At 33.4% G+C, this 19,090-nt stretch overlaps 1 protein-coding gene across 1 annotated transcript in view; it reads right to left on the bottom strand.

Moving 5' to 3' along the window:
- Positions 1-10,207: 10,207 nt before the first annotated feature.
- Aspm (assembly factor for spindle microtubules) overlaps positions 10,208-19,090 on the bottom strand; it is a 46,178-nt gene continuing 37,295 nt past the window's right edge. Inside the window, 8 exon segments of the mRNA XM_076872933.1 lie at positions 10,208-10,313; positions 12,425-12,594; positions 13,615-13,791; positions 15,131-15,285; positions 15,864-16,056; positions 16,236-16,427; positions 17,390-17,539; positions 18,690-18,899. Of these exon segments, the coding sequence (XP_076729048.1) occupies positions 10,208-10,313; positions 12,425-12,594; positions 13,615-13,791; positions 15,131-15,285; positions 15,864-16,056; positions 16,236-16,427; positions 17,390-17,539; positions 18,690-18,899 (1,353 nt within the window).

Genomic DNA, 19,090 nt, shown 5'->3' with positions numbered 1-19,090 from the left:
AACCATTCTTTTATACCTGTTTCCTTTTGTTTCACGTTTTGCTTAAGAAATTCATCCTTATTTGGGGGTATAGTAGATAGTTTTTTTTTTTCTATACAATACTCCATTCTATGCCACAAACTTTCTATCCTTTCTACTGTTTGTTGAAATTTGGGTGATTTGTAGTTTAAGAAACTAATGTGGCATATGCTCATTTTCAAAGAAAAAAAAAGGTATTTTTTTTTTAATTTGAAAACTTGCAAACAGAATGCTTACCTGAATTCTATCATTAACATTTATATATATATATATATATATATATATATATATATATATATATATATATTTTACAAAGTCATTATATATAATGTGCTACACCCAAGTCTGGCAATTCAATTTTTGATGTTTTTATAAACCTCCATATTTTCCCCCCATAGAACTGTACCAATTGACTTTCCCATGGAGAGTGCACAAGGTTTGTTTTCTCCAAATGCTCACCATCAATTGTTATTCTTTGTTTTATTGATAATAACCATTCTAACAGCAAGAGGTGGTATTTCATTGTTTTTAACTTGCATTTTCCTAATGATTCGTGATGTTGAGCACCTTTTCATTCACCTGTTGGACATTTGTTTGTCTTTCTTGAAGAAATGTCTATTCAAGGATTTTGCCCATTTAAAGATCAGGTTATTTCATTTATTATTAAATTATAGGAGTTACTTATATATTTTGGATAAAAATACCTTATCAAGTATATGCTCTGCAACTATCTTCTCCCAGTCTCTGAGTTATCTCTGAGTGCTGATGCTTCCACTGCTGGGCCCAAGCTTCTGAGTTTGTTGTATTCCCACTGGTTCACTTTTTATTTTTTCCTTGAGATTTGGGATGAATTCCAGGAAATCATTGCTCAGACTAATGTTCAGAGATTTTTTCCTGTTCCCTTTTAAGAATTTCCTTGTTTCATATTTCATATTTCTCTAACTCATTTTAGTTGAATTTTGTAGTTGATGCAAAAATAAGAATCTAATCCTTTTACCTCTGGATAGCCAATTTCTCTAAGACCCATTGTGGGAGATTGCAATTTCCTCACTGCATATTCTTGGTACCTTTCTGAAGGTCTGTTGTTATATTCATGTGGGTTTATCTGGAGGTTCTGTATTCAGTCCTATCTGACTGTATGTCTGTTTTTTACCACAAAACCACACTGCCATAATTCTGTAGCTTTGTAAATATGATACATCAGCTTTGCTCTTTGTTATGGTTTAGATATTAGGTGACTCCAAAAATCTCATGAGTGAGACAATGCAAGAAAGTTTACAGGAGATATTATTGGGTTATGAGAGTCTTAATCCCTTGATGGGGTTAACGGAGGAGTAACTGCAGGCAGGTAGGTTGTAGCTGGAGGAGGAGGTCCCTGAGGCTGTTTGAAATCTTTCATAGTTCCAAATGAATTTTAGGATTATTAACATTGTTCTTTTAACAATGAGCAGAGAAGGAAATTAAGAAATAAATTCCGTTTAAAATTGCATAAAATACTAGTAATAAAATTATCCAAAGAAATTAAAGACATAAATTCTGAAAACTACAAAACATATACAAAAGAAAAAAAAAATTTTAAAGAGAGAGAGAGGTAGAGAGAGGCAGAGAGAGAGAGAGAATTTTAATATTTATTTTTTTAGTTATCAGGGGGCACAACATCCCCGCTTGCATGTGGCGCTGAGGATCGAACCGCGGCCGCACGCATGCCAGGCGAGCGCGCTACCGCCTGAGCCACATCCCCAGCCCACAAAAGAAAATTTAAGAAGTAAATGGACAAATATCTCATTTTTATGAATTGAAACAATTCATATTGTTATAATGTCCACATTCCCCAAAATGATATATAGATTCAATGTAGTACTTATCAATAATTCCAATGGCATTTTTTTACAAAAATGAATAAATCCCCAGAAGTGAAATGTGGATTAGAAACAGATAAATATTGCTATTTTTAATGAAAGCATGCCTATTAATTATTTTTTATTTCACTATGAATTGCCTATACAGGTTCTTTGCATATTTTCTGCTGAGCTATCTGTCTTATAGATATCTATGAGCCCATAATATGGAAAGTGGAATTGCTTTGTGATTTTGAATTTTATATTCTTATTATAGTTTGGATATGAGGTCCTCCAAAGGCTTCTGAATTTACACAGGAATGTAAAGAATTGAAATGATTATAGATTATGAAAGCTGTAACATAACCAGTCCATACTGGTTTGAATGGACTGAATGAGTGGTAACTCTAGGCAGGTGGGGCAGGGCTGAAAGAGGTGGGTCACTGGTGGTATGCCATGGAAGGGTCTTCCTGGACCCTTCTCTGCTTCCTGGCTGCAAGAAATGAAGCAGAACTTCACCATGCCCTTCAGCCACAATGTTCTGCTTCACCTTGTACCCAGAGCAATGGAACTGGTTGTCTATGGACTGAGTCCTCTGAAACCAAGAGCTCCATATTAACTTTTCCTCCTCTAAGTGCTCTTGTTAGATGTTTTGGTCACAGAGATTAAAAGCTAATTAACACAGAAATTGATACTGAGAAGTGGGGTCATTGCTGTGACTAACCTGACCATGTGGTTCAGAAGCCTTTGGAAGTGGTTTGTGGGAGAGGTTTGAAAAAGTTGAGAGATGCAGGCTGGAGAGGGCTTAGAATGTTGTAAGCAGTGATTAATGGGCAATTTTGGTGGGAGCTACATTTGGCTAATTTGGCTACATTTTACTCATGTCCTGAGACTTTGTGTGAGGCTGAATTTAAAAGTGAAAGACCAATTAATCTGGTGGAGGAAATTTCAAGGCAGGACATCATTCAGTCCATGGCATGGATATTTCTGGCAGTTTTGAGCCAGAAAATCCAGGATATTTCTGGCAGTTTTGAGCTAGGTTTATTCTAAAAATTAAGAGCAAAACTAGATCAAAAACATTGTAAAAATTTGCAATTTGGCCAGAAAAATGCTTTCAAAACTGGGGTCAAGAAAGATGTGGTTGTGCCGGGAGCATGGTGGCACATGCCTGTAATCCCAGTGGCTAGGGAGACTGAGGCAGGAGGATGGATTCAAAGCTAGCCTCAGCAAAATCGAGGTGCTAAGCAACTCAGTGAGTTCCTGTCTCTAAACAAAATACAAAAAAAAAGGGCTGAGGATGAGGATCACTGGTTGAATGCCACTAAGTTTAAGCCCCTGTACCCACCTACCCCCTCCAAAAAAAGAAAGAAAGAAAAGTGTGGTTGTGGGTTGGAGTTGTAGTACAGTGGTGTAACTTAGAACCATATAAAAATAAATAAATAAAATAAAGGTGTTGTGTCCACTACAACTAAAAAAAAATTATAAAAAAGAAAGTTGTGGTTGTTTTATTAAAGACATTATAGCTACTAAAGAGATGTTAAGTATTTGCACAAGACCTGATGCCTTGAAGGCATGGCAGGAATTGACAAGATCACATTACATCATAGGCTCAAGTGTGTAAAAGGAAAAAGTCTTTTGAGAAGAGTTCCTGGGCACCCTACACACACAGTTGTTTCACTGTGCTCAGCTGCCCAATCACTCAGAACTACTGCAGCTGTAGTCCCAGGAGGCCCAGGTACAGGTCGAGATGGCAGTAGACCATGGCATTCAAGTGGTGCTATTTCTGCAGGAATGCATGATGATGGATTCAGTGAGTCATGGAGGTTTCCACTGATGTTTCAAGGAAGGCCTGGGAGGCCAGGCAGAATCTACTAAACATAAAACTTTTGTGGATAGTTATCAGAGAAGTAACTTTTTTTTCCCCATCAGAATTGCCAATTTATTCCAATTATTTATAAAATAATTCACTGTTTTTGCACTGTTCTGAATTTCCATCATGGTAATTTACTAAATTCATGTACATATTTTAGGTCTATTTTTAGATTTTTCTAACTATTTCATCATTTATTTTAGTTAGATTTTTTAGTATCATATTTTCACTACTGTCACTATGATAGATAATGTGAACCTAGTTTTCACACTTCAAGTCATCTTTTCAAAAATTTTCTGACTAGTTTTGTTTGCTTATTTATTATTAATGTAATACTGGAGTAAAGACTGGAGTTGCTCAGCTAATTCATAATCTCAATATCCAGATTGTCAGTTTGGAAAAGCACTACTTGTTTTACACTTAAAACTCTTGATCTCAAAAATAAAACTTTAAAATAGTAGCAATCTTGAGGTATATTGTAGACATACTACTGAGATAAGTTAGTATTCTAAAGGTTGATCGTTAAACACACACACACACACACACACACACACACACACAAATTAGAAGTGGTTTTAGAAATAAAATCCTGGGGTTGGGGATGTGGCTCAAGCGGTAGCGCACTCGCCTGGCATGTGTGCGGCCCAGGTTCGATCCTCAGCACCACATACAAAGATGTTGTGTCCGCCGAGAACTAAAAAATAAATATTAAAAAAATTCTCTCTAAAAAAAAATAAAATAAAATAGAAATAAAATCCTAAGTTTCATAAAACAAGACAAAATACAAAAAAAAACTTCCAATCTATAACTGTATAACCAATTAAAATGTTTCAAAAATGAAGGCCAAAAAAGTAAATAATAACAATAGTAAGAAAAGGTCCTTTTAGACATGCATAACTTGAAAGAATTCCTGATCAGTTGGTTTACATTATGAATCATGTTGAAAGGAAGTCCTTTTAGGCAGAAGGAAAATGACACCAGATAGAAATATGCAACTAACTAATTGACTGAAGATTAACAAATATAGCACCTATATGAACAAATATATTTTTAAAATTTAAGTCTCTTTAAAATTAATGATTATTTGATTCAAATGGGTGATATGCCATGAGCTTTGTAATGTTTTGAACAACCAATAAAAAAAATATTTAAAAAAAAAATTAATGATTATTTAAAGTAAAAATGATGAAATAATAATTTATTTAATACACTAGAAGTAAACTATTGATAACAATCCAAAGGCAGAGGAGGAATAAATTTAATAAATTGGAAAATCTTTCTTTGTGTGTGTGTGGTGCTGGGGATTGAACCCAGGGCCTTGTGCATGAAAGGCAAGCACTCTACCAACTGAGCTATATCCCCAGCCCTAAATTGGAAAATCTTTAATAATGTATATAAAGTTGTATAATATTACTAGAGATAGTGTGTTAAGTTAAAGATGTTTACTAAAAACCTTGAAACAGCCACAGAATAACAGAATAACATGACAAATATTTATAGCCAACAAAGTAGATAAATTGTGATCACAAAAACTATTCAATCAATCCAAAAGAGGAAAAAAAAAAAAAAAACCAGAAAAAAGGAACAGATGGGATGAATAGGAAAAAAAGAACAGGGAGAAGAATTAAACCATCCATACTAATAATCATAATAACTATAATAAGTCTAAATGCTCCAATTAAATGGACAATTGTTAGAGTAAATTAAACAATAAAGTCCAAATCATATATCTTCTGCAAGATACCTCTTAAACACAGATAGGTTAAAAGTAAAATGTGGATGGGTATACTATATTATAGTAGATTGGGTGGGGACCTCCAAAAGAGATTTCAATGTTCAAATCCTAGAACTTTTGAATGTCATCTTATTTGGAGAAAGGGTCTTTGCAGATATAAGTAAATTGAGAATCTTGAGATGAAAATACCTTGGATTACCATTGTGTACCCAAAACTCAATGACATATGTTTGAAAAGTAGGGCAGAAGGAGATTAAATAAAGAAAAGAGAAAGAGGCAATATGACTATAGACAAAAACTGTAGTGATGTAGCCAGAAGCCCAGAAATATACCAGGAGTCAACAAGTTTGAAGAGGCAAGGGACAGTCGCTCCTGGATCCTGAGGGCTGCAGCCCTGCCAACATCTTCATTTCACACCAATGATCTCCCAAACAGAATAAGTTTCTGCTGTTTTAGGCCAATAAATTTGTGATCATTTGTAATAGTAGCCCTCAGAAATTAATATACATGCTTATGCAAACCAGAATTAGAATACCCAAAACGTGAATGCATATCATATCAATAAACTGCACACACTTAAAAATGGTTAAAATGTTACATGTGTTTTACCACAATTAAAACATTTTAAACATAGGAATGGGGGGGGTGGCCAGAGACAGAGAGAAAAGGGAGCAGGAACTGGAGTTGCTATATAAATATCATGCAAAATTTTACAACAAAAAAAGTTACTAAGAAACTAGATCATTCCATAATTAGATTAGTAGACGTATTAAGACCACATAACAACCTTGAAGATTACAGAATAAGAGAGCTCCAAAATACATTCAGTTAATTGTTTTTTGATTCAAGGGGACATAGACAAATCTGCAATTACTACAACCCTCTATCAATAACTGGTAAAAGAAGACAGGTAGTAAGTAGACAGAAGTCTTGAATAGTACTTATCACCTAATTTGCCTGAATTGGGTTTGTCAAACACTCTACACAACAGCAGGATATTTTTTTTTTTCATTTGTACGTGGAACAATAGCCATGTGGTCCAAAGAACATTTTGCAAACCAAAGAAGCCAGATCATAAAAATAAAATACATTTCAATGGAGAAAGAATAGTCTTTTTAAATGAATTAACTTGAAATGGATCAATGAACTAAACAGTACAAATGTAATAGAAAATCTTTATGTCTTTGGGTTAAGCAGAGATTTTATATCACCGAAAGCATAATCAGTAAATGAAAAAAGACAAATTGGATTTCACAAAAATTAAAAACTTCTGTACTTCTCATATCCTATAAAGGACTTGTGTTCAAAAAGATTTAAAGATCTCTCACAACTTAGAACAGTCATGTGCAAGACTTGATAGACACTTTCACCAAAGACATGTAAATGAAAACCCCCCAAAAATACTCAATATCATTATTGTTAGGGAAATGGAAATTAAAACCACAATGAAATAGCACTAGTCATTTCGAGTGTTTAAAACTATGCGTGACCATAGCAAAAGTGCTCTTCAGGATGCTGTTGATGTAAATAAATATGCAAAAAACATATTGCATTATTTAAAGGAGTCTTACCAAAAATTGAAATGGACATAAAAGAGATGGATAAAATGGGAAGCTGGCCAAGTTAATTAAATGAAGTGTTCACACCTGAGTATGAGATAGAATGAGGAGACTCCACTGGAAGGGCATGTAGGACTGGTAAGTGAAAACGAGGAATGCAACGCAATTACAGGGTGGTGATGCAACTACACTGCTTTTTTTTTTTTTTTTTTTTTTTTAAGTATTGGGTATTTCTTTTAAAACATTAAATTGTATACTCTATTTTTATGTGGTACTGAGGATTGAACCCAGTGTCTCACATGTGCTAGGCAAGTGCTCTACAACTGAGCTACAACCCCAGCCCCAACTACACTGCTTTTTTATATTTTTTCACCTTACAACAATTTATTTTTAATTTGTTCTAATTAGTTACACATGACAGTAGAATGCATTTTGACACAGCATTCATAAATGGCATATAACTCCTTTCTTTTGGTTGTATATGATGTAATTATACAGATTATATAATCATATATGGACATAGGGTAATAATGTCTGACTCATTCTACTATCCTTCCTATCCCCTCCTCTCACTGCCTTCTGCCCAAGCCAAAGTTACTCCATTCTTCCCTACCATACCCACCACATTATGGATCAGTATCCACTTATCAGAGAAAACATTCGGCCTTTGTTTTTTTGGGTTTGGCTTATTTCACTTAGCATGATATTCTCCAGCTCCATCCATTTACCTAAAAATGCCATAATTTCATTCTTCTTTAAGGCTGAGTAATGTTCCATTGTGTATATACACCATATTTTCTTTATCCATTCATCTGTTGATATATAAAGAACTCAAAGAAACAAATAACCCAATCAATAAATGGGCAAAGGAACAGAACAGGCATTTCACAGAAGAAATACAATCGATCAACAAATATATGAAAAAATGTCCAGCATCTCTAGCAATTGGAGAAATGCAAATCAAAACTACTCTAAGTTTTCATCTCATTCTAGTCAAATGGCAATTATCAAGAATAAAAGCAATAATAAGTGTGTTATTAAAGATGTGGGGGAAAAGGTACACTCATGCATTGCTGGTGGGACTGAAAATTGGTGTAACCACTTTGGAAAGCAGTGTGGAGATTCCTCAGAAAACTTGGAATGGAACTACCATTTGACCCAGCTGTTGCACTCCTTCGTTTATACCCAAAGAACTGAAAATCAGCATAATTCAGTGATATAGCCACATCAATGTTTATAGCAGTTCAATTCACAATACCTAAAGTATGGAACCAACAATTTTTTTTTTTTTTAAATCTCACCCTATCTAGCTGTTCTAAGATGGGAATTGTACTTCTGTGTAATGCACAAGACACAATATCCTTATCATTAAATTTGACAGTGTATAAACCATAAAGGAAATTGCAGAGTAGGCTGCAACTTCACCCCACGTAGTAAAACAGAGTTGTGCAGGAACAGCTCTATAATTCCTTACTTGTTAAATCTAACACCTCTCCCTGGAAATGGGCAAAGGGGAAGTCCTGGTAGGACTAACGTTACTGCTTACTGCTCCCTGGGGCTCAGTAATACTGTTAAATGTCCTTCAAAAGATTTTTGGTTTTGTGTAATATTCAACAAGGAGAAAAAAAAAAAAACTATTTAAACATCAGGAAGTCATTTTCTTGCATGCATAATATTTATTGTGCAATTACTAGTTGGTTATATTTATAAGAAGTTAGCACCATTAATGTTTATATGCTGGCCAATTAAATCCTAGAAGTATATATAATTTACCAAAGTAAATAGATTATTTATAGTAAAGCTCTGTTGAATGAAGGAAAACAAAACAATGAGAAAGTCAATAAATATTACAATGTCTGAAAAACACTTAGAGTGGAAAACAAAAATCTCCATCATATTTGAATATACTTTCGAACACATCAATATGTTTAGATCTATCTTAACCAAATTATAAGTTGTGTTAGCTTTGGATCACTTTGACCAAAATATCCAACAAGAACAACTTAGAAGAGGAAAGGTTTATTTGGCTCTCATGGTTTCAGAGGTCTTAGTCTGAAAACAGCCAATTCCATTGCTCTGGGCCCAAGGTGAGGGCAAAGATCATGGCAGAATGGTGTGGTAGAGAAGCACTGCTCCATTCATGGCATCCAGAAAGCAAAGAGAGAGAAGGGGTTTCAGGGAAGATGAACCCTTCCAGGGCATATCCCCAGTGACTCACTTCCTTCAGGCCTGCCTCAACTGCCTACAGTTACCACTTAGTGAGTCCATTCAAACTAGGATGTACTGATTAGCTCTCATAGTCTAATCATTTCACCTCTGAACATTACAGAATGAACACAAGAGCTTTTGGAGGACACCTGAGATGCAAACTATAACATAGGCAGACAATTTTAGGTTAGTTAGGATTTACTTACTATTTCAAACAGATAAAATTTTTATAGTGTCCATGCATGGAAAACTTTGGGGTCCTATCAGACTTCTGTGGCCCTGGAGCCACATAGATACAGATGTCAATAACCTAAAGTTTACAAAATAAGTATCTTCCAAACTAAATAACTTTCCAATTTGTAGTATGTAAATGAACAACAAGTTTCTTTTAAAGCAATACTATTCTCTTCCCACTATAAATTATAATCCAAATTAAAATCTGTTCAAAGTTAAGGGGTTTTAGTATATATACTTACTGGTTATATTCTTATAATTTCCCTAGAGAAGCTCATTTACCTCTCTGGATGCTTTAGCCAGTGAAGGATACAAATTAGTACATTATCCATACACATGTGTGGGAATATTTTATGCTCTTCTCATTTTCTAAGTGAATAGACAGAATCTTTGACTTTCAACATGTGTTTTAGTAAAATGCTTTTGCTTATCAATAAAACAGGTAATAATTGATTCCTTTCCTTTTAGGAATATGACTACATTCAAACTAATATAACACTTTAATAGACACGAGTAATAGTATTATAATCATCTTATGACATATTTATTTGTTATATGCATACAGCTATATTAAATAAAAAACAATGAAGAATTTAATAAACAGCTTAGTTATTTGTAATATACATATTTATTTTTAATACAAAGTCAGATTTTAGAAGTTGTACATAGAAAGCAAAAAGCACTTTACATATTCATGATTAGCTTTAATATTTCTTTATACTGTACACACTGAAAATGTTTATATTTACTGATAAGAAATGCCAAGTGTATCCATCACCATTTGAATAGCTTGCAGAGAATTGGTGATTTCTTCTATACTATCTCTTCTTAAAACCCAATCCGGTTTAAGTCTGTTTTAAAAAATAAAAATAAAAATATGGCATTAAAACAGTACATTTCTTAAAAGAGTTAATTTCTTAAAAGAGTTAATTTTTATCGTTATGTGTTAAAAATGTGTTAACTAATTCATGACACATCATTTCTCTTACAACCTTTTCAAAGAGGTGGAAGAACTTCATATTACTGCCAATTATCAGTTCTAGAATATTTCCTTATGATACTGACTTCTTTGAAGCTTATACTACTTATTTTGCTACCATCTTTTGCTCATTGACCATCTCCTAATTATGAACCTGCTCTTGGACTCCCCCCAACTCCTGCTACCATTCTCATTAATATCAACATCCATATGGCTAAAAAACCAACAGCATTCTCAGTTTTTGCAACCCTTTCCTTCCATTCTTTCTTAACCAATCCTTTCTCACATAGTTTACATTCTAGACTTTATCACCACTTCTGATTTATCCATGTTATCTGCTTTAATACAGTCACTGAACCAATTCCTCCACCCTACTGAGATCTCTAGTTCACCTGACCTCAACACATACCTATTGTTCATTAGAATGTTATTCTCACTTTCCTCCCTAACTAGTTTAGTTATCTCAATATTATTCCATTCTGTTTCTCTCTCTTATCAAACTTGTCTAGAAAATTCTATTTGGGTTCCAAATTAAATAGAAATATCTTCTTTCTCCATTCCTATACAGATATTGCTAAAGAAACTATACATTTTTATTTTATGTCAAATGGGCATTTGAATTGCCTAGTATGCTTCTGCTCTCCCAGATGACTATTTTATTTCTTTCCTCTTTTCAAATATCCCTTCCATATCCTCTAAGCTACTTCTGAGTTGTTGAGTTTAAAATATCACACCACATTGAGTAAACGGTATCAATCAGGGGAGAGCTCATGTATCTTCTCACACAAATCCCTACTATATACACTTCCATCTTCTTATTCTTTCTTGCTAAAAATCTAAATGCCTCACCATTGGTTAGTGGTCAAAATGCGGTATGTATCCATACGATGGAAAGGAGTGATAGAAAGGAGTAAAATTTCAATCCATGATCACATTCATTAAGTGCTATCTACATCCTCAAACCAACAGTACTCCAATTTTTATCTAAAAATTTGTTCTTCTGTTCAACCATAGGCATGATTTTCTAATGGCTTATTTATATTTTCCTCTTATTTATGCTGTAGGTTTCTCAAACTTATTCAAAACAAAAGCCATGCCATGATGCAACACTCCTGCCCACTCTGTGCTATCCTCTCCTCAACTCACCTTCCAGGACTTAAAAATCACATGATGCTTTCTCGGCCATTCTCTTTATCTTAGTAGTTGTCACTATCTTTATTATTTTACTCATTAATCTGTTTGCTCATTGTCATTCTTCCTGAACCACATAGCTTTACACTGTACAACCAAATTTAAGCACTTTGTAATTCAAGATGCAGTTCTATATGATTTCTACTCCCTGATCATGGGGAGTAACCACATAAACAAACACACCTTAAAAAAAAAAAAGTAACATAAACTAGGCAAACCACAATTATCTTTATGGGTCTATAACAGGCTAAATGATGACCCTGAAAGATATATCTATGTCTAGTCACAGAATCTGTGATGTTACATTATTTAGAAAAAAAAGAAAACAGTTTTTTTTTTTCTTTTTTTGCAGATATACTTAAGTAAATGATCTTGATATAAAATCATCCTGGATTAGGCTGGGGTTGTGGCTCAGCGGTAGAGCGCTCGCTTAGCACGTACGAGGCCCTGGGTTCGATCCTCAGCACCACATAAAAATAGAGATTAACATGGAAAATAAAACTGATATAACAAGGTTCTTAGCATTAGGTCTGAACTATTTAACATAAGGAATTTGTTAAATAGCTACTAAATACCCAAAGCTACATCAGTATTATTTCATTATAGTGAAATCGATTCCTTTAGATTTACTGAATAGTCTATTGTTTTTCTTTTTTTTTAAATAGTCTATTCTTATTCATATGTTGTTTCTCTATGGTTAAGAACAATATCTTGTTTATGATAGTGTTAACAAATATTTATTTAAATGAATGAATGGTGACATGAAATTACAGAATACAATTAACTGCTTACCTTGAAACTATTCTGGTCCTTATTGGTGTTTCTGGAATAAAGGGAATGCCTATGGAAGAATTCTTCTTTTGATTATTAAGTATTCTTTCAGCATTTATTTTATGTTTACGAGCTGTAAGTTTGTAGATGCTATAAATGCGGTCAACAACTTTGGGACTACTTCGTACATCCTAAAAAAGAAAGTGTACATTTACTAAAACCTAATAAGAATTCAATCTCTCCTAGAATAACAAAATCAATCATTTGAATACTATGCAGTAGGCTTTTGAGCTTTTAACAATCAAGAGCATGGCTCTCTAAGAATAGTAGGCAAATTATTTTAAATTGTGAAATAATATGTAAGACAATTATAAAGAGAAGAAATATTCAAAAATTGTACATTTAACTTGATACTGAATGCAAAAAGGAACTATACTCAATATAATCTGTCATATCTAATTACTAAGTCCTATGAATTTTACCTCTTCCAACTTTCTAGAATCATCCACTTACCTCTCATTGACACAACCCTAGGTGAAGCACAATCTCTTGTCTAGCCACTACATATCTACATTTGCCTCCTTTAATGGTCTCCCCATATCTATACATGCTCTCCCAAATTCATTCTTCAGTCAGTAGCCAGGGTGATGCTAAAACTTAAATAGGAAAATATTATTCTCTTGCTTAAAATGCTTCAGTGGTTTCCACAGTTATCAGGATAAAGGCAGGGCTCTGGTTACTCTTATGTTGATTGTGATACCTGGAGAGAATAACTCAGATGTCTCGGCACAGAAAAGCTTGAGACATATTTATGGTTATGATAGGTGGATAGAGAATTATACGTATCTTATTTCCTATCCTGCTAAGGTAATTTGTTATACTCTCCAGTAAGTAGGAAATTCTTATTTACATGACTGAAATAAATTCTATTTTCAGAATTCAGTTTCTTTAATATCAAAATGAAACAATGAATACACACACACACACACACTGATACTAGGCAAAAAAACAAAAACAAAAACAAAAACAAAAAACAAAAACAAAAACAAAAAACAAAACAAAACAACAACAACAACAACAACAAAAACCCCAAGTTTGATCACATGCAAAATCCTATTTTAGTGTAATGGTTACTAAAGGAAAAACATAAAATCTATACATAAAAGAACATAGAAAATAAGCTCAAAGAAAAGTAACTGATCAATACTTACAGAGGCTCTGTTTGTTGTCTTCAACAAAACAGCCAACAAACAACAAGTTTTTGTGAAAATGCTTCCACCCTTGTCTGCAACTTTGTCACCAGGCTTTTCTCGGTACATCTGCAAAAGCTCCAACAATGTGTGTATAGAGTTTTCTACATCATAAACTGCTGAAGTAGTTTTCTCATACTTGAAGAGAACAGAATGAAATTAAAAGTTGTAATAAGCATACACCTTTAAAACTGACCAACCGTAAAGACAGCTTAGAGCCAAATCTTTGAAGTATCTGCCACAGGTACAAAGGACTTCATGAGATAATTTTTTGTTACTCCTATCATATTTGAATCTTATATGCATATTAATCTTTTACTTTCCTACCCACTTCAAAAGTTCCACATAAAACAAATTAAAGCTAAAATCTCTAAAAAAGAATATCTTGAAGTAAATAAAAGCAAGTTTCTAAAGAGAAGACCATTTTAGCAAGACTCTCTCATGAAAGAGAACTTATCTGTTACAGTTAGTCATAGGGTAAGATAATGATGTATCAAGAACTTTTAAGTATATTAACTCATTTAATCTTCATAATAACATTTTGAGATGAGTATTATTTTTTTCTATACCCATTTTACTGTTGAAGAAAATAAAGCAAAGAGAGGCCAAATAATCTATAACAGCTTGCAGAACTGGGATTCAAATTCAGTAGTTTGGGTCTATGTTCTTAATCACTATTCCTCAATATATTGGGTACACTACAGTCACGGTTGTGAGGGTGGGCAAGGAAGGTAAATGTCTCATCTTAATACCACTGATTGTATGCAACTTCTGTAAGCATTATCATTCCTTTTCTATAAAATGGGAAATATATGAGTTACTTTACAGGATTATTATAAGGATTAAATTAAATAATGTACAAAAATACTGGCAAGTTCTCAATAATACTATTATTCATATTATTATTCATATTATAAAAGTAATAGAAATAAAACAACAAAATAGCATTCATATCTATAGTTATATTCATAAATTAAATATTTTTCCCCACCAAGACTCTTCATATACATGAATTTTAATTTAGAGGCCTAATTTCAAACTTTGTTTTTTTTTCCTTTTTTGGTGCCATGGATTGAGACCAAGGGTAGTGCTTAACCACTGAGCAAAATCCCCAGCTTTTTTTTTTTTTTTTTTAAATATTTATTTTGAGACAGTGTCTCACTAGGTTGCTTATAGTCTAAGCTGCTGAGGCTGGCTTAGAACCTGCAATCCTTCTGACTCCTTCCTGAGCTATTGGGATTAGGCATGCAGCACCATTCCCAGCCTAATTTCTAATTTAGAGCATTTCTACTCTACTTCGTAGAGACTCGTCCAATCCACACTGGATGTGTGTATATGTGGACGTATGTATTTAATCCTGCAGAATAATACCTTTATTTTACAATTTATATAAATTCTATCAATTCTATCTATCTATTAATTTGCAGAGTTACATTTCTTGAACAATGAATATTTCATTATTAAAATGGAAAACTACCTTAGCTACATTAAGCAAAACTTGTACAGCATATCTGATGACCTCCATACAAGGAACACTACGATTACAACTTCGGATTAAAACAAATATTTTAGAAATTGCTCCACTCTCAGCCATGTTCTCACAACAACGGGGAGATAATCTGGTAACAACCTCTGAAAGAGAAAAAGACACATGTTAATTTCCAGTAACAACAATGCATTCCAATTTTATATATAACTATAATGTACTAAGTAGAAAAATAAACAAACAGAAAGAAGACCAATTGAATAGAGAAAAGAGGACAGGGGAGGGACTGGGAGAAGAAGAAGTACAAAGGATTGAAATGGAGCAAACTGGCCGGGTGTGGTGGCGCATGCCTGTAATCTCAGAGGCTTTAGAGGTGGAAGCAGGATGATTCCCAAGTTCAAAGCCAGCCTCAGTAACTTAGCCAAGCCCTATGCAACTCAGCAAGATCCTGTCTCTAAGTGAAAAAATAAAAATAAAAAATAGACTGGGGATGTGGCTCAGTGGTTGAACACCCCTGGGTTCAACCCCTGGTACCCCCCTGCCCCCACCAAAAGAAATGAAGCATACGAAGTATTATGCATTTACGTCAAAATGAACCCCACTACAATGCTCCAAGAAAAAATGAAGTCTTAGTTAATACTGTGTAATCACAATGTTCTTTAAACATTCAAAGATAAAAAATGCATTCCTAATTTTATGCAAGATATTGTTATAACAAACTAACCGAGGTGTTTTAGGGCCTCAAGAATGGCAGAAAGGTGCTTATACGTTAAAAGATAATGAAGTGCAAGTGTGGTTCTTTTGTAGAGTTTATCTTCTTCTCTAATCTCCCTATTAACCATCTGAAGACTTAACCGTATAGCTTTAATTTTTGTACAATCATGTTTCTTCCTCCAAGAGTAGCCTCTCCATAATGCCTTAAAGAGATAAAAGAATAATTTTAAGATTACAGCCTGTATTGTTTTGAATTTATATATACATTTATTTCTACAAAATAAATATTTTCAGTAAATTTATATGATATGAACAGATACATTTCAACTAAAACCTCAATTTTGGTTTTATTCCTGTATCAAAAACCATAGTTTTCACTTACCTGAAGTTTAGAGATTCTACCATTAAATTTTTCCTGTCTTTTGCGAAGGAGAAAGTGACGTACTGCTTTCTGTATTACTGATGCAGCCCTATTTTTCTGGTTAATACATTCTTGAACTTCATGCTCAATTTTTATGATGCTATAATATTTCTCAATAAATCTCTTTCGTTCTAATTTTGCTCGAAACCATCTCTGTTTAAAATGTGAAGATTTTTTTCACTTTTAATACACACATTTTTAAAAGTAGACAAAAACGTACATACATTTATATACATATTTTATATATGTTAGCATTCTTCATAGCCATGTGAAGTTTACATGCTCCTTGAATTCTAAAAGCAGATAATATGAAGCTGCTATGAAGTGAAGGGGGAAGCCAAACTGGCTGTCAATGCTAAACTCTAAAGGAGAAAGAAATAGAAGGTCAAAACGCCTTTCAAATCTCCAGTATCATTTCCCCCTTCTACTTCGTAGAGACTCATCCAGTCCACACTGGATGTGTGTATATGTGGACGTATGTATTTAATCCTGCAGAGTAATAACTTTATTTTACAATTTATATAAATTTTATCAAACTATACAACATTCTGAAAATTATTTTTTCACTAAATATTTTATTGGTACATGCATGTTAATTACACAAATAGAACTTTATCCAGAATATAGAATTCCTATAAATCATAATAAAAAAGAACATCAAGTAGAAAAAGGGACAAAGTGCATAAAAAGAAAGATTAGAAAGAACACATGATACACAGATAAGAACTTGAATAATAAATGTAAAAATTTCAGAACTGCTGGCAATCAAGTAAATGAAAAACAAAATGAGATACCATTTCCAATTCACTGGAATGGCAAAAATCAGGGTGTCTTCTGATGCCACTGTTGTGAAGGATTTAGAGGAACAGGTACCCTCCAACTTTACTAGTGGGAGTATAATAAATGAGTAAAATTACATCAGAGAGTAATTCACAGCTTTATTGCTGTTCCATAAAGAAGATTTCCAAACTTCCAGTCATCCTAATAGCTATATGCTGAAAGTGTTACATATTATATGATCTTACCATAAGGAATCTGAGAATTGTTCAATATATGTCAAAAATTTCTAAGAGGAAAGTTACATCTCATAGTTTTTCTGCAAAAGACAAACTGACCTGAATACAAATGGCTGAATTAACCCGTTTGTTAGCATTCTTCATAGCCATGTGAACTTTATATGCTCTTTGAATTCTAAGAGCAGACAGGTGATAATATGCAGCTGCTGTGAAATGAAGGAGCCGAGCTTTGGCTCTCTGTTCTAAAATCTAAAGAAGAAAAAGAATATTAATAATCAAGTGTCTGACTTTTTTGATACACCAATATTTTAACTGAAGAAATTTTTTGAAGTACTATAACAAATGAGTTGATTGCTCAGTTGTATAGCATGTAGAATATTAAAATATTTTATTTTTTTATTGGTTCTTTCTAGTTATATATAATATTAGAATTCATTTTGACATAATTTAAAAACAGAATATAATTTGCTATAATTCAGATCCCAGTACATCTCCTTTCCTTCCCCCACTTCCTGCCCTGTTCCCTTCCCTCTATTAAAGTGTCTGATTCTTAAGATAGTTTTTTCTCTTATGTAACTACCATGATTCAATGTGATTATAATCCTGTATTTCAAAATATTTAGAATTATTTAACTCATGATTCAGAGTATGTAAGCAAAATTATAGCATTTAATGTAACTAAACTACCCAATAACAGCAATTTAAGACCTTCAATGTATGAATAATGAAAGATATCAATGCTAAAAACCAAAAGGCTACTGTATTCCAGCAGAATAGTTAGAGATGGTGATGTTAAATCTGATAAAATTATATGAATTAATTGTTCCAGTATTAGTGTAGCACAAGTCCAGTGTAAGATTCTTATAGTATGGCTTTCAACAGTGATCTTGGGGCTTTAGATTTCTAATATATATGAGTAAAATACAAAAGAACTCTATTTTAGGTTCAAATCAGGCTGTTATGTCTATGCCAGTGCTTTACATATTGGAAGCCAAATGTCATGAGCTCCCTTAACAGAATTATCTTTTGCTGAAGATTGGGGTAACATCACAGGAATGGCAGTTACAATTCCTTAAGGGCAGCAAAAGGCTACCTGAGTAAAAATTAACATCTTTAACTTATGAAACCTTTCCCTCATACTTCTTTCAGTTTTTTTGTTGAGTCATTATACAAGAGAAATTTTATTTTGCATCTCTGGCAATGGGAAGCAGCAGGGTCACAGAACAAAAATCTGTGACACCCAATGCCCTTCTATGTAGCTCTGCAGCAGCTGAATGAACTCAAACTAATAATTATATAAGCTCTGAAAATATTCTCCAAAGACCAAAATGTCTTACCACCACTTAACAACAAATACTTTCATTTCACGTGATTGAAACATTCTACTTAAAAAACTTACTTTTCTCCTTTCTAACCAGCCACGCACTTGTGCTTGTAGAATAACTGTAGACTTTTTTAATTCAAGATATTTTATTCTTTCACATTTCCCAGCCTCCCAGGCTCGTATATGTCTTTGTATGATCAAAACAGCAGATTTCTGCTGAAGAAAGAGCTGTCTTCTTTTGTGTCCTCTAAAATGTGCTTGGATCAGACAAGCAGCACGATGTTTCTACAAGGAAAATTTTACAAGTGACATTAATAGATAGAAATAATAAGATTTTCAACCTACCAGAGATTCTTGAATTTTTTCAATGTTTGAGGATGTCATATTTCATAGATATGAAAAGGTGATACAATCTATACAGATCTATAGCCAAAATTGTAGGGACAAGCCAAGATCAATAGATATTTGGTGTTCTC

The sequence above is a fragment of the Callospermophilus lateralis genome, chromosome 13 (genome assembly GCF_048772815.1).
Source record: "Callospermophilus lateralis isolate mCalLat2 chromosome 13, mCalLat2.hap1, whole genome shotgun sequence".
NCBI classification, from domain to species: domain Eukaryota; kingdom Metazoa; phylum Chordata; class Mammalia; order Rodentia; family Sciuridae; genus Callospermophilus; species Callospermophilus lateralis.
The sequence above is the reverse complement of the archived record's forward strand: the minus strand, read 5'-3'. Positions and strand labels throughout refer to the sequence as shown.